Source organism: Falco biarmicus, chromosome 1 (assembly GCF_023638135.1).
Source record: "Falco biarmicus isolate bFalBia1 chromosome 1, bFalBia1.pri, whole genome shotgun sequence".
NCBI classification, from domain to species: Eukaryota; Metazoa; Chordata; class Aves; order Falconiformes; family Falconidae; genus Falco; species Falco biarmicus.
In genome coordinates, this window is record NC_079288.1 from 62747110 (window position 1) to 62763401 (window position 16292).

Sequence of the window (16292 nt, forward strand, 5' to 3'; positions counted from 1 at the left end):
ATTTTTGGCTTTTTTTGCACTTTTTTCAGTGCAGTTTTGTGGGTTTTGTTTTGCTCTTTGTACAGACTTGCTGTTGCTTTTTCACAGCTTTCCTTTTCTGTAGTGCAATTTAATAGCAATAAAGAAACAAAACCACCCATGTTTTGGTGTAATTGAAAATCAGAGATTTACAATTAGGTACAATTAGGTACTCCAGTGAGTAAGGAGACAGGCTCCAATGCACCAAACACAGATTTGCTTGCACTGATCCCATTAACTAGAATGGGAGTCATGGGGATTACCATCCATGCACCTTTCTGAAAATTTACTTCTGTGTTTTTATTACCATAAAGCACTCTCTCTAACAGAGCACAGTGGACCAGAGGGTTGCGATTGGTATAGCAAGTCTGTACTACACAGGATTAACTTGGGAACATTCACCTTGAATTCAAGTAATGTCCAATCAAAGAATATAAAGCCAATAAGGTGACAATTGTTTGGCAATACATATGCAGCACATTTACTCTGCATGTTAGCTGTATGCCTGACTGTTTTCCTGCAGTTTGCTCTTCTGCCTTAAATGCAAATGACAGAAGCTTTAATGATTTTTCAAGATTGATCTGACAGCTGGTTCATGAGACCACACTGATAAATGAAATTTATCAGCTATTCAGGTCATTCTTACTTGATGAAGGGTCTGTTATCCTCATAGCTAAAGAATGCGTAGACATAAAGACAAGAACACCAGCATTAGAAATATAACAACATACAGAATATAGCTTACTGCTAGTTCCCCTCCCTCTCCCACCAGCCATCACCAAAACCAAAGACGGACTGGCATCGGTGTGCCTGGCACATACCAGCCAGCCTGGCTCACTGCCCTGGGGAACTGAAACGCAACCAAGGACGCTGGTTTACACAGAAGCAAGCATCAACAGCTGCGAGCTGCAGCTAGCCCTCCTGGCTCCAATCACACAACTGTCAACTGATTTCAGAATCTCTTTTAAAAATCATGGGTATCTCTGAAGAAGATGAGTTTTGAAACTCTAGCGTAGTCACCGTGGAAAGGTCTCATGCATTCAGGTGGCAAAACTTCAGGGTGCCTCCAGCACTTCCCACCTGCAGTGCTGTAGTGCATTCCACTTTTTTTGTTTTTTTGTTTAAATACTCTTTATTGCCATTTACTTTTTTGTAAGTGTAACTCCCAAGTTGCCAACTTACAAGCCAGACTGCAGCATTATCTTCTTTTTGAGAAAATGGCATTAGGATCATCTTGAAATCATTGACCCATTTCATGGGGAAGGACAAAGGACAGACTCTGCCAAGCAAGAGTGCAAAACAGCCTGCTGCAGTGAAGAAGCAGCCAAGGTGGACCACCCAAAAAGAGCTTCTGCCGCTGCAGGGACACAAGATTAGTCGCAGCAATTTTCCTAGAGGAGTGTCCCTGACTTTGTGGGACAGGCTTTGTGGCTGGGTGGCAGGTGATGTGCAACACGTGGAGAGGGTAGGCCAACTCCTAGGCCTCCAAGCCTCCCCCCTGGCATGGAGCTGTTGAACCTGCAATCCCTTGCAGCAGCCACCATGGGTACCAGAGGCAGGCTGGCTCACTATGTTCATCTCATTATCCCTGCCAACGTGGCTGGGGCCAGTCCACCCTGCTGAGACCTCCTTCGGTCAGTACTGGCAAGCTGACCACCTACACCCTCCGCTAAAAAAAACACTCCACTTGGAGAGGACTGATTTTCGCTTGAGTTAGAGAGAAGTTGTATTAAAACTGAATGATTTTCAGCAGTAACTTCTGACTGAGAGGGACACCAAGTATGTCCAGATGAGGCTTTGTGTTTTCTCTTCACAATGGCTAAAGCCATGTAGGGACAACTTCTGCACCATTCACACACCTGAAGCCACAGAGGGGCCATCTGAGTATTAACAGGAGCAGAATTCAGTTGTGGTGGGAGGAAGGTGGTTTCACATCTTACCATGTGCAAAATATTCCCTTTTTCTCCCTACCTTGTCCTTGGCTGAGACAGAAGAGGCAGCGATGCTGCCAGTCTCAGCTTTGCCCTGGCATGGTCACCTTGGCTCTTTGGGAAAGGGAGAGAAAAGTCATTGAATGGGATGGATCTGGCCACGCTCATAACGCTTGTCCTGATCCCACTCTGAACAGTAAGATACACGTAGGACACACCATGGAGGACAAGGTAGCTGTCCCCACATCACTGGTAGATAAGCACTGCTATCTCAGCTTGAGCACCTACAGCCTCCCTGCTTCCATCCCCATCCCAGCCCAGCCACTGACAGCTCCCTGCAGATCTGCTCCAGCATCCAGCTACCCCCTTTCAGCTTCCCCAGCTGCCATCCCTGGCAGGAATCCCCTCTGGTCATCAGCTGCCACCTTGACAGCTGCTCGCCTTGGATCTTGTGCCACACCTGCCAGCCACATGAGGGCACCTGAAGTACCCTAGGGCACTCAAAGGTGGTATCTAAACACACAGGGAAAGCACAAAGCACCTTAGGTTCAGGAAGGAAGGAGGAAGCAAGTGTAGAGGAGGCAACCTGATACAGAGAACTGAGTCCCTGCTTCCGAGACACAGCAAGGAAAAGCTCAGCTCCTTTGGCTTAGCTTAGCAAAACATAGGCTGAGACAGTGTCACCTCTGCATCTGCAATGTATCTGGGGGGTACCAGGAACACAGAAAAGCCATTGGCATTAAAAGGCTCCCCCCACAGCTGCACCAACAGGGACCTCCAGCCCATCCCACCTGGGTAGCATGATGTTGGTCAAATCCCTCTGCTCCTCTTTGCCCTCTTATCCACTCAGCCTGCAAGATCATCGGGGCAGGTTCCCGCTGTGCTCGTGGCACATCTAGCACCACAGCATCTGCAGCTCCCACACGATGCAATTCAATTAGAAGAAGATGTGAGACAGTCTGGAGTTCCCAGCCCAGCAATGTTGGGGAGAATTAATTTCTATTACTGTGTTCACAAGCACTCGGGTTTCATGGTAAAGAATTTACTGGTGAAATGTCGCTGGTGATAGCTTATAAAAAGAGAGAATTAGGGAAATTTTTCACTCTGTTGCTGCTATCCAGACCTTTGCAAAGTTTTTCAGCGATCTGTAATAAGCCTTTTTTCAGGCAGCTTAAGGCTCTGTTTCATCTTTGTACAGACAAAATGCGAAATCAGTAAACTCGGATTGCCTTTTAGCTTAAGGCTAACACTTCAAAGCAGCTCAGGAGAAAACTGTCAAAAAGACCTGAGTGGTTTGTACTCCATTTCCAACCCAGACGTGCCTAGGACCCACGGCCCAAAGTAAGCAGGTGCCTAAAGAACTGACATTTTCAAAGACGCCCAACTCCGAAACACTTCAAATCTCTACACATAGGGTCCACAGGACTTAGTCTTTTATATCCCTCCTGAAATACAAATAATTCCTTTTCAATTTACCAACTCAAGTGTCATAAGCAGCTTAACTCTTGCGCTAGCAACAATTCATATTTGACAAAAATTACTCCAAATGTTCCCCCCCCCAGTAAAGTCTGTGAAACCTATCAGTGCTGCAGTAATACTGTGTCATTATCTGCAATGAATAAAACCTATCCCTTAGACAAGACAACAGCCTTGGAAAGCCTTAGCTCGCAGGAAAATGTAGCCGCTAACTGGAAAACTGAGATTATATGCACTAGCAGTACAAGCAAATAATAGTCAAAGCAGAAATCATGGGAAAACCTAGCCTAGTACAGCTTGAGACAGTAGATCTAAAGTGCTTTCTCCAGATTTGGATAAATTCTTCCAATTCCTGGCAGTAAGGGACACAGCCCACTGAATTTAAACTATGTGACTCTGATCCTTCCATAGTTAAGGGGAGATTGGTACCCCCAAAGAGCAATTTATCCCCTACCAGAACAGGCATTTAAGGTAGGTGAGGCTTTGCCATTCACTGAAGTAATACTTTTCTCTGCTGACTGCAGAGGAAACATGAATGATGGCTTAGGTGGGGGCTTCACTTTCAAATACCTGAAGTTAAAAGGCTGATCTTCAGTGGCTGCGTTATTCCTTTACCCTGCAAAATCTTACCTCACCTCCCTTGTGTTTCTTCACAGCCCAGATGATGGATAGTGGAAGGTCTAACAATCTGTATAAATACCTAATTCATTTTCTAATCTTGAAAAAGTCCTGACTTTACCTTGGGGCAAAGACTTCTTAAGGTTAATTACACATCATGTAAAACTCTTTCAAAATCTTATTTCAGTTAGATGTCTTTTAATTTCCCAGAGTACCTTCTCCTTCAATGATGAGAAAGGACTGTTCATATCACCTTCTAGATTCCTGTGGTATTTCCAGAGCAATACTTTTTTAAAAAAGTTGCCAAAATTAGCTACTTATACCCTTGTTTAGATGCTTAAGGAATTTCTAAACCAACGCATCCTGAGCTCAGGAACCTCTTTTGCGCTGCCTGTCCTTTTAAAACCCCAACATGTACCTTTTGACACAGTGACCAAATTGCCAGAGTAAGACAATAACAGCCCAATACCAAGACAAAATCTGCAACTTGTATTATACAGTGCAAACCACTTCCATGTATGTAGATTAGCAATATCCTTGGTTGCTAAAGCATATATATATATATATTATTTTTTTTTTAGAGCAGGAAAAGTAAGGCAAGAATTTACCTTCACACACAGATTGGTCCTAAAATGCTGCTGAATAGAGAAAGCCTGTTATTGAAAAGCAGCTATTCAGCTCTTATTTAAAAAGAATAATGTCTGGTCTTCTTACATTTTGAAAATAGTTTACTTACTTTTTTTTTTTATATATTTAACAAAGCATACTTTTTGAGCCACTTTTACAGTAAAAATGGGTCTTTGATAAAACACTATATAACTAATCAGGTATTATAATTTTATACAACCCTTCATGGTTTAACTTTATATAACCTAAATTTATCACTCTTTTGACAATTCGAAGTATTTTCCCATCTTTCCAATAGCAGGGAAAGGCTTAGTAAGTACATGGATTTAATGCTTGGGCCCCAAAATAACACAATTTGGCTAGTGCGCAAAAATGCCGAAGTGAGTAGACAGGACCTTTAGTAGCTGTTGTGGGTGATGAAACCCAAATAAAAATAGATGGATGATGTGCCCTCTCCAAACCATTCAGAAAGACCTGTGGAATTCATTTTAATATGGTGCAAATAAAGCAGACACACAGACGTTTCCTGCAGGCAAGTACGAGAGAGACACACAAAATAAAGCGTGCTATTGTGCCTCCCCACAGCCTATCAATATGAGGCAGTAGGCATGTTTGTTTTCTTTTCCTTTTTTTTTAAATTTCAAGGATTAGAAAAGATTGATTTATCAAACTGCTGTAGATCTACAGGAAGGAGTTGGAAAGTCCAGCACTCCCCTCATAAAGCAAACAGGTTCATTGCTAATTAGTGAAGGAGTGTCTTCATGGTGAGGAAAATCAATTGCAAGCAATAAAAGAGTGCTTAAAGGATTTTGCCTTCGTGTTTCGTGACAAAGTTACCACATTGATGGCATGAAGCCAAATGTCTTCTTAATCGCCTGCCTTAGGATGCTGGCAATGATTACATGGCTTTCCAAGTCATCATTTCCACGTCTTATCTTCTGGCTCCTGCGCCATCTTTGACAGGAGGTGGCCAGTCCCCTGAAGACCTCTGCCACCATCTCAGGAGTCAGCGGGCCTGTCACAGCTACGTTCCCAGAAGAAACCCCTGGCTTTACATGCATTGGAGATCTGTTAAGGTTGGGGTCCCATCTCCTGGCATAAGCGATATTTTACATAGATGGAAAGACACTTCTGAGTTCCACCAGTAACTGAAAATTTTATCCAGACAAATGAGGCCAAACCTTCTCTGGCCCTACGTGATGCCCAAGCCCAGGATCTGGGGCAACCTATGCCTGATTTCTTCTGCCAAAGCATCATCCCTTTCCCCCTCAACTCATCTGAGGAAATCATGGGCTGCCTTCTGAGATTTGTTCTTAGTTATTGCAATTGGAAAGAGCAATTCTGTTAAGCTCATCTCATTTTCTGTAAGTAATTAATTACCCTCAAGAATTGCTTACCCTGTTTATTTCCTTCCTCCTAACTTTGCAAAGGTATGGCATGATTATTCAAACCACACTGATGTATAACCACATATCTGATTATTTCCACATGATACAGATTCAGCAAAGCCTTTAGACACATTTGTATTATCCAAATAGCACCAACAGGGCTTGCTGACAAAATACTTAAAATGGATGGCTTTTTAAAACAATAATCATGATTTATGGGTTCACATAAAGACCTTAGGTATTTAATATCTTCCAGGACACTGTCTCAAATCAATAACTGCTGATTGATTTTTTTTTTTCTTAATTCAGAAAGGACGACACCTGTCAGCGGAAGATCAGTGCTTTACAATCACCATTCAACATTAATGAAGCCATTACAAAAAACAAAGATAAACAACAAAACTGAAAGCCAAAACAGTCAGATATTAACCAAACCCTTCTGTGAAAAACTGAAACAGCAGCAGATTGCACCAAACAAAATCGGATGCTGCCATAACAGCATTGGGTGAAAAAGGCACCCAAACAGAAAAGCAATCTCAGATGTTTTTTTAGCATCGGCAGGGTTTCTGTCTCCAAGGTGCTCACAGACTCTGCACTCTGGCAAAATATAAATGTGCTGTATCTTTTCTTGGTAGGAAGCTTGTAAATACTTAATTCTGTGCCAACTTCAAGTGAATTTTCTGGGTTTGCTTTAGGCTGCCTGTTCAAAGTTTGCTCATGCAGAGAGACAGAGGAAGGCTGTACAGGAGCAGCACTGAGCTACCCAGGGGCCTAGGAAGCATGGTGCTTTCTTACACAGGATCCAGGGAGATGCTCAGCTGACCAACAGGCATCAAGGCCATATGAGACACAGAGATCATAGCCTGAGCTCCTGTATAAGGAAAGCAAGGCAGACAGTTTCTAATGCCCAGCTCAGTACTCTGCAGCTAACATCTAAACTTCGCACAGGGGGAAGTATTCCAAGGAAGAGAAAGAGCTTTCCTAATTTTCAGAACTACCCAGATCACTTGGTCATCCTTGCAAAATACTGCTGTCAAGTCTTCTGGCTACAGAGAACACGCTGCTTGCCCATCCAAAGCACTGTTAAAACACACACTTCATTTCTCATTAGTTTATCCAGACCAAAACACTGGCTCAGGGTCTCTTTTTGTTCCCTAGGATCGTATTATCTTTTACTAGAGTGGGAATCCAGGGATGAATCCTCTCCAAAAGGCATCCCTGGAGGTGCTGCGCTCTGAGCCTGCTGCCCCCAAAAGTCAGAGAAGTCCAAAAATGCTGCATATAGCACAGCTGGCTGGGAAGAAATTTCAGTGCTCTATTCTCAAACAGCTTGCTCAGAGTCTTTCTATTTTGTTAGTAGGGTTGTATGAAAATCTTAACAGAAAGCTCATTCTTTACAGGCACTGCTATTTTATTTAACATTGTAAGTTATAGGTAATGGCCAGTCAGGGTTTCAGGTCACGTTTAACAGAGGTTCACTGTGGCTCCTGTAAGTGTTTGCATTCACTTGCTTGCGTTTCAAATCTTTTGTACCTCGTCTTTTCCACCATTCATGCCAACACACGCACCTCTCTGAAGCTGCATGAGTGCACGTAACCTGCTCTCCCTGCTTGCTGCTCCAAAGAAGGAGTCTGCACATTGCCACAGACCCTCAGCCCTGACTTCGCTGGGAAATGAGAACGCTGAAGATAGAGGATCGGGCCCTCTGCACCCAGAGGCTGCGCTGGGCATGCTCCCAGAGCTGGATCCCTTCGTTGTACCGTGGCCTCACTGTGCACTCCCAAGCAACCGCAAACCCAGAAGTAATGAAGAATTAAAGTGCTGCTGTTCTGCAAGCCAAGTCCCCTGGGTGAACCCAACGCAATATTCAATTCCAGACCCTCTGGCATCACAAACCATTTCCAAGCTGTAGTGTCTTATGATTAAATGAAAAAGATCTGGAAACCAATATACCAGTTTAAATCTCAATAGAAAAATACAACATAATCTTTATTGTCTCCCTACTTTCCCTTGTTTCTAAAATAGCTAGAATTAAGCACAAATTAATCTTCCTTTAGTAAAAGGATACCTGCTACAAATTATTGTTCTGCATCAGTAACGTAAGCTCTTCCTACCAAAGGAGAAGAAATCTTGCGTTTTCAAAAGTCTAAGTCATTCCTCTCTGCACCAAACCCAGAACGTTTACTTTTTCTGCATTTCAATCAGCTGAGTAAATAAAACTAGACTGGTAAACCTCTGCTCCTGCCAGCACAATACTGCTGTGTTAAATCAAGGGTTTAATTTAAACATTTCCTCAGATGATTTTTGGAAGTTCTATTTAACCTTTGTTTTCAATTTTCTACCTAACTCTGAGGATTTTTTTATGACTTAAGAAAACCCGTAGGACTAAAACAACAAGCTAATCTGGGGGCTGGGATTAGTCATGTCTCTCTAAATAAAATACATATGTTGAAGCAAGAAAATGAGCAGATAATCACTTACACCCATACAACATATGGGGAGAGTGGGATATGGCAACTGTTTGGGAAGGAGGCAGATTTTCAAAAGGGGCTTCTCAGTTTTGTGCCTGATACTCCTCACCCCTCACTTCCCCCAGCCTGGGCTAGACTTCTTAAAAGAGCCCGGACTGGGCTTTGCAAGTTTTATATAGTAATAATCAACATTGAGTCTTTGCATTTGGCTCCTACTTTTGGCCTTTAGGTTGCACATTCTCAGATTTATTTCTGTAAGCCTATGAGCAAGACTTCCATGGGAAAAAAGAAAAATAAAGGTGTATGGTGTGAGCTTTGTTTCAAGTCAGAAACTTGGGAGAACATATACTTTTTTATTTATCCATTAAATTAGGGCTGTGTTCCTTTAGCCCCGGACCATCTGAAGCTCCCACAGCAGCCAGCAAGCTGAGGGGGCTCACTTTGGTCATTTGGGATCGATTTCTGAAGGCTGCAGTGCTGAACATTTCTGCATCATCCGCATTAATGGGATTTCAGTGTGTGTTCTTGTGAATCTGGCCATAACACCTAAAAATGTTCTCTCCCACGTGTTTGGAATAAATACATTTTTCCCAGGGAATTTCAGGGAATTTTTTGATACAGTGTTTATTCTATTGTTGCAGAAGATGGGATGGGAGCAGGTTTCCACAAGAGGGAAGAAAGCTGCAACAAAACTACAGTGATTAATGCCAGGATTAAGTGATCTCAAGGCCTCTAATTAATAGTGCTTCTTTAGCAACAAAAGAAGCTTCCAGCTAAGTCTCTGGGTCTCCCTGTCTGAAAGAAAATTAAATTTCCAGGATGACTTTTGGGTGGGTTTCTATTGCACTGGATGAGCTTTTCCAACAAACTCAGAACTACAGCCTGACACGCTCCACTTTAAAGCGGTCCCCATGAGTTGTGCTTTCTAAAAAGCATCCAGGTGGCCTATGGCACAAGCCAAGCTATACCCTGGCTAAAACAATATTGCAATAAAATGGGACAAAAGGAGAAGTGAGCTGACAAATCCCTTTACCTCCTGCCTTCTTTGTAGCAGATCCACAACTGCGCTTGGCAGCTACAGACGACGCAATGCCTGTCCAAAGCAAATAAAATAAAATCTCGTTGCCACATACTGCAGCACAGAAGAATGTCAGGAAGTCTGGTCTGGCTGGGGGAAATGCTAACAAACCCAACCACAGCCAGGCAGCACCAGGGGGAGAGGGAAGGGGTGCCCGCAGGAACTTCAAAGGAGAGGTTACGTCTGTAAGGAAGAGAAAGGATGGCTTCTGGTCTACGCTAGGAGAAAGGAGGTTTCACCCTCTCCCCTCCAGCCATTTGGACATGCCCTGTGTAACCTCAGATGTGGCAGCTGCTCAGCCCCATTGATGAATCCTTTCAATCTGCTTAGAGAACCTGCCTTTTGGCAACTAAATAACTGCTCTTCCCACCCACCCAATTTTTTACCAGTTTTCCATGTCAGTAACTAATGTGCCTCACAATGTGCACAGTAACAGCACACAGCAAAGACAGGACCTCAGATTTCAGTAGATACGGTGAAAAGAACATCTGGATTACTGTCAGCGTAGCCCCTCTTTTCTTCTCTTTACTAACACCATGACGACTCAAATGAGCAGTATTTAAATGGCTGCAGAACAAGCACTGTACTACAGTTAAGAGGCATTTAGGGAGAGGGTTCATCTGAAACCCTCCATTTCGCACAGAGAATGGGGATTATGCATTCAGAAACACATGGAAGGTTTGTTGAGCTGCAGCATCTGGCACAGGTCAGATGAAAACTTAGTGTGTGAGGACCACAAGCAACCACAGTATGTGCCTGACCACCCAGAAAGGAGTTGATGGATGGAAAACTGTAGAATCATGCTGGACTGTTCACATATAGATGTAGATGTATTTTCCTTTGTACACAAGGCTTCCTACAGGAATGTGAATGTAAAAAAGATACAGCGTGCTCCTGTCTATGACAGTCTGAGACATTTCGCACATCTAGTATGTACCTGGCACAATGGAAAAGTGCAGAGGAGAGACTTCAAGCTGCTCGACTCCAGAAATCACTCCACACGGCAGCAACCTCCGGTAAAACAGCCTCACAGCTGCTCTAAAGTATCCCAGCTGGTAACACGTCCTTGCGTGCAGCCATCTGCTAGCAAGAGCGCATCAATACTGCACTGATACGCCTATAATCTCTACCTTGCAGGCTACAGATGTGAGCAGCACTGCAGGCTTTCGCCATCTCAAAAGCTTATGTAGTCCCTGGTTTGAAAGATCCGTCTTCCCTGCAAGCTTGTAGGGGTTGGGGAATCAACGCTCCGAAACAATGCCTTCCCAGGTTCATTTGTTGCAGTGAATCAGTTTGTGCTCACAAGCAATTTCACGTACCCTTTGCATGCCACTTACATTCTCAGGTGGGCCACGAGTGAGATACAAGTGATGTGGGCAGAGCTACCAAAGACTAAATGATGCTCCTTGCTGCCCATCTCTGCCCAGCTATGTTTGTGGACGAGCCGTGAAGAGATGAAAGAGCCACAGTGGACCTCAAACACTGAGAAACAGCCATTGGAAAAGGCTGGGAAGGAAAATCCCCTCCAATGCTGAGTTTGGGGAGGCATGGGCAGAACCTGCATGTACCACCCAAATGTACCACCCAAGAGGCAGCTGTTTTGGTGTTCTTATCTGCGTCACTTCATACTAAAGAGATCTTTAAAAGGCAGAAGAGATCCCCACCCTGGGTGAATCCTTACAATTTCTGTTTAAATGTATTGAAGAAAGAAGTCAAACCGATTTTTTTCAAAAGGTCCTACATAAAAACATGCTACTTTTGGTGACGGTATCTGTTGTGATACAGGAGCTACTTGGCCCTCCTGGCATCACCGGCAGGCACAGCAATTCCTGCAGCTCTGAACAACATATCCCATGTACGCAAGCTCACATCTCCTGGATACATGCCTCAAAAGCAGGACGACAGCACAAACCTTGCTGTCTCAGTGGGTGCAGCCTACTGAATCAGCTCAGTACCAACCTGCCATACAGGGAGGGTGCTCTTGGCACAAGGAGCAGGACCCACATATGTGGCTACCCTACTTCCCTCTTCAAAGCGCTTGGCTAAGCTGGAAAAGTTCAAGTGGGTGAAAAATAAACCAGCTCTGTACACATCAAATCTTTTGCCGGGTAACCCCTTACCAGTGCTCCACCACAGGAATGTCAGATTCTCCCATGCTGGCACAATAATACAGGGACTGTTCCTGAAGGTTAGGGAAGTTTATTTTTACAACTTTGCACAGTGCATACAGAACTTTCAGCCACACAGCATCTGGTTCAGGCACTGCCCTTTGAATGGCTTTTCTGTTGGTGCAGTAATTAAAGGTATCCCAGGTGACACCTGATCCCTTATCAAGTTCATTAATTTAAGTGGAGTTATTTGGCTCTCTATTTTCTATACTTCATAATGTATTTCTAACCTCTAAAGTGACATAGGCAAGCACCAGATTGCAGGGGCGCTTATTAACAGCCTATTAAAATATTTTATGGCCTTTATTTTTACGTTGCCATAGGGAATCAAGTATTTTGCTGTTGTTGAACAGGCTCAGGATTTATGTTGCGAGAGCTTCACCACAGCCTAAGACAGAGCACTGCTAGGAAATGAACTAGGAGAAAAAAAATCCCATTCAGCTCCCCATGTGCCGTAAAGCTGTCACATTCAGACGGCAGCAAGAGGCCCTCCAATGCAGACCCTCAGTTTGGTTTGTTTTTTTAATTATAAGACAAGATGCAAGGCTCTGGAACCACGCTGAGAGCCAGCAAAGACAGCACACGTCCTGAGAAACAGATCTGGGTGTCTCTTCACCAACCGTACAGAGCCAAGGAGGTAAGCTCAGGAAGGATCCTCCGGCTCACCTGTGAAATAATGTGGTCTGTGGCTTTTTACTGCAGAGCTGCTGTACCACATCCACATTTTGCAACTGAGTTAGAATCAATGACTTTGGAAGAAGACCATGATCTCACCTAGAAACAGCATACAATTTTACCTAGAAGATTACTATGATCTTACCTAAGAGTTTTTCAGGGATTGCAAGTCCCTCACATTCCTAGGAAAGCTCCCTCAAAGGTAAATTCCCTTCTGTGTTACAAATGTGCAGCTCTTCCTAACTCAAGCATATCTGATATTGAGACAACACATGCCTTGGATTTAGAGACTTAACTTGATCCTGCTTAGGAATTCAGAAATTACAATCAAGTCCCTTCTGAAATTCTTGTTTTGATAAATTTCCTAGGGTGAGCTTGTGGTCTTTGTGAGTTTATATTATATTTCTCTTATTTTTTCAAACATAAGAACATCATTTGTAATGAAGCAACACAATTGGAAGGGTATCAGCAACATACTTAAAAGTATATTAATTGCTTGTGTTTTCAAAACGTTTTAATGAAGTCAAATCAGGAATAGACTCTCATCTGATGAAAAACCTATACAGTATTTTATAATGATATTGTATAAATTCTTGGCATTTTAAACAAAGATACTAGGGATTAGCACAAGCAAGATTATTCAGTCAGCAATTATTATTTCTGCTTTAATTATATGCCCCCCTTCCCCCCCCTTTTAATTTAAATGTCATACTGTAAGGCTTTCTAGACAGATTTTGTGTGGGTAACCTTAGAAAGACTGTTCTCAGTGAGCAATCCTATAGCACTAATGCATGACGAGTAGTCATATTAATAAGTATTATGAAATGTACCATTCCTTTAATGCCTCATCCAAGGCCAAATGAAAGACTATCATGCTGGGATCAGTCCTGGGCATGCAGAAGGGGCCGTTCCTCCAATTTCATCTTCTAGCTGATGGCAAGAGAAAGAGAGCCATGCTGTAGAGCAGCCTGCCTGCAACTTGGGCAGGGACAGACCGTCAAATGAGCACCCTGTGGATCCCAAGGTCACTGGGGTCTCCTGCATTTGTACAGGCTCCAGTCCCCTTTCCTACCAAACCTTGAAGAAGAAGCTGTGCTTAAGAAATGAAAACTTTACCCAAAGGACCATGCGAGGTTGTGGCATGCCAGTGGCATTGCAAGCCTTGCCTGCTGGGGAAGTTTTAAGGGGGGACTGACCTAGTTTAAATTAAAGCCGCATCTGTGAGAGCAACTCAGCGGTAGGAACAACAACCTTGCTGAAAACTGCCTTGTAACTGTGCAATTCAGTCATCACCTAATGAGCTGCCCTCCAGCCTCTCCTCCTGCTCCCACCACAGAAGAGAGGAGAGAACCAACTTCCAGCTGTGTTGCACAACACTCTCCTTTCCTGGGTGGGCAGTAAAACTCTGGCTCCCCACAATTTCTTCCTCCTGAAGTTGATTAGAAGGTTTTATTAATTAGCAGGCTCCCCATCTTATCATGCGCTGCACCTGAAGTCCCACTTCTATTTTTGAAGCCAGTAATTAAAGCCAAAGGTACCTGAATAAACAGGCCCTGATGGGGACTAATATTCTATCAATATAATGAAGCAGCTTGCTAGACAGTAAGATGCCCAGGCTCAGATGTTAACCAAGTCCAAGGTCAAAACATGCCTTGGCTGGCAAGCACATCCTCTGATGAGGGCACCCCCAGGTAAACCCCCAGTAATTTTGCCAGAACTAATCAGATTCCGTGGAGAAGTTCTGGTCATTAAAACTGTCAGGGGCCAAAACAAACAGAAAAGCAGCAAGGCTGCTGCTCTGACAGCACAGAGAAATAGCAATGATCAACAATTTCAACACCTTCCCTGTAGAGACTGCAATAATTAGCTGGTAATTATCAGGCATGATTTCCTTTAACATAGAGGGAGTAGGAGGCTACCTGCTTCAAGGACAGCAAATGCAACTTTGTTTCTTTCATGCAAAATTGAATGGAAAATGCCACTACTGGCTGCCAAATCCCAATAAAGACAATGCTTCATCATCAGCCACTTATTGGTACCTATTAGAAACTGTTCTGCAGCACCATAACCAAAGTATTGCCCCTGGTTATCACTGTACGCTCCTCAGAGAGGAAGGGGGGCATAAACAGCAAATGACAGAAACAGGCAAAGAGAAAGAAAAAAACCCAGCCACTTACTTGATATTGTCAAGACATCCAGATTCAGGTTTCAGTATGGCAGTATGATGAAACATTTTATAGAGAGCGATCCCAAGGAAGATGACATTAAGCTGAAATGGGGGGGAGGAAAAAAAAAAAAAGGGTTACGTGACATGGCACAATGTGATGGGGAGAAAGTCCTCTGCTTCTGTGTAACAGATGAGTTGCTGTAGAAAATTAGCTCTCACTGCAGTTTTATAGTGACTGAAGCACAGAAAATTGCCAAGCATTTTATACTGTGAGCTGGCCTGTAGACTGCAGGACTGGCGATGCCACAGCGTTACCAAAGCTGTGGCACTGCATATGTTACTGATACAGGGCTGGCTCCAACATCAACTGTAGTGCTTCAAACAACATTATGGAAAATTAAAAATACGTTCTGTAATGGCTCTTCTGTGTCTGAGAGGTGTACAGTTGTGAAAATCATTCCAAGCATCTTGCTTAACTGGCCCCACTGAAATGAAGCAAAAAAGCATCTTTTTCTGTGAATATATCTTTTAAATATGGTGTAACAGAGGAGGTGGTAAAGAGTAATCACAACTGCTAAAGATGCTGAGCACAATGCAAAGTTGAAAAATAAAAAGGAAAAATAGTTTGATTTGTTTTGTAAAAGATGTGATGGTGTTTCAATGCCTCAGTCTTAACAAGGCTGCCAACTCCTCAAAAGGAGTTCCCCCATAAGCCCAGGCCAGGGTTTGAGACATAATCAAAAAGGGAAGATATCTTTTTATGAATGAATTGCTTGAGGGGAAAAAAATCCAGTAGTTGCAGCTGGTGGCATGGCCCCCTCCCTGATGTGGAAGGCTGCTGAAACGGCCCCCAGCTGCAGAAGAAGCAGGGACAATGTCTGCATTGAAGTGAGAGCGCCTGGTTTGCTGTGTTAGCCAAACTGTAGCCTATTCAAAACAAAGGATGGTTTATTTAAGCCATATTGTAGTGATTAAAGTATAAGAAAACTCCAGCTGCCTCTACAGTTGGGTTCTCTACCTTGCTGCTGTGTTAGCCTATACGCTAGCAACGTGCTAACTGTGAAGTCGCACGAGTTTCAACGTCTGCCAGGGTGGAAAAACCCCCACCAAACCGCTCTTCCAGTTTGGACTTTATTTCATCCCCCCAGCCCCCACTCCCTCCCCTGTCTGCGCCAATTTCTCTTTTTTTGCATGATCAAGGCAAAGCTTCACTCTGGAATTCAGGGGGTGGGGGGTGGCAGTGAGGGGCATCAACACAGAGTTTGGCATTTCTAAACATTCAATGGTAGAAACCAAACTCTGCAAGTGTCCACTCCTAAGCTCCCCAGCCCGTTTTGAGCAAGTATTTTGCAATGCCAAGAGCCTGCTCATAACGAGGGTCTAATTGCTTGTGCCAGGTGGGGTCAAAGAAGAACATGCCTTTCTCAAATTAATCTGTGTAAATTAAAGATAAAGTGTAAAGGGACAGCAAAAGTTTTATTTCTTGACCTGAGAGATGGAGTAGTTAATTAGGAGTTCTTACCATAATTATCAAGGTCGCTGGTCCTATAAAGCTCCAAATGAAGTAGGTGTCAAGTCGGAGCCAACATCTGTAATGAAACACAGGGAAGAGAAGGCATTCAAGGACTGCACCCAGGACATACATCAGGAGTGAGCAAGTGACAGAGAAGAATGG

At 43.5% G+C, this 16292-nt stretch overlaps 1 protein-coding gene across 8 annotated transcripts in view; it reads right to left on the bottom strand.

Moving 5' to 3' along the window:
- The window catches only part of ADGRL3 (adhesion G protein-coupled receptor L3), a 342564-nt gene that overhangs the window by 43255 nt on the left and 283017 nt on the right, over nucleotides 1-16292 (bottom strand). For all 8 annotated transcript variants that reach the window (XM_056347177.1, XM_056347131.1, XM_056347148.1 and 5 more), the window contains 2 exons: nucleotides 16140-16206; nucleotides 14628-14719 (listed from right to left, as the gene is read on the bottom strand). In XM_056347177.1, coding sequence (XP_056203152.1) covers nucleotides 14628-14719; nucleotides 16140-16206 — 159 coding nt within the window. The remainder of the gene's footprint in view (nucleotides 1-14627; nucleotides 14720-16139; nucleotides 16207-16292) is intronic.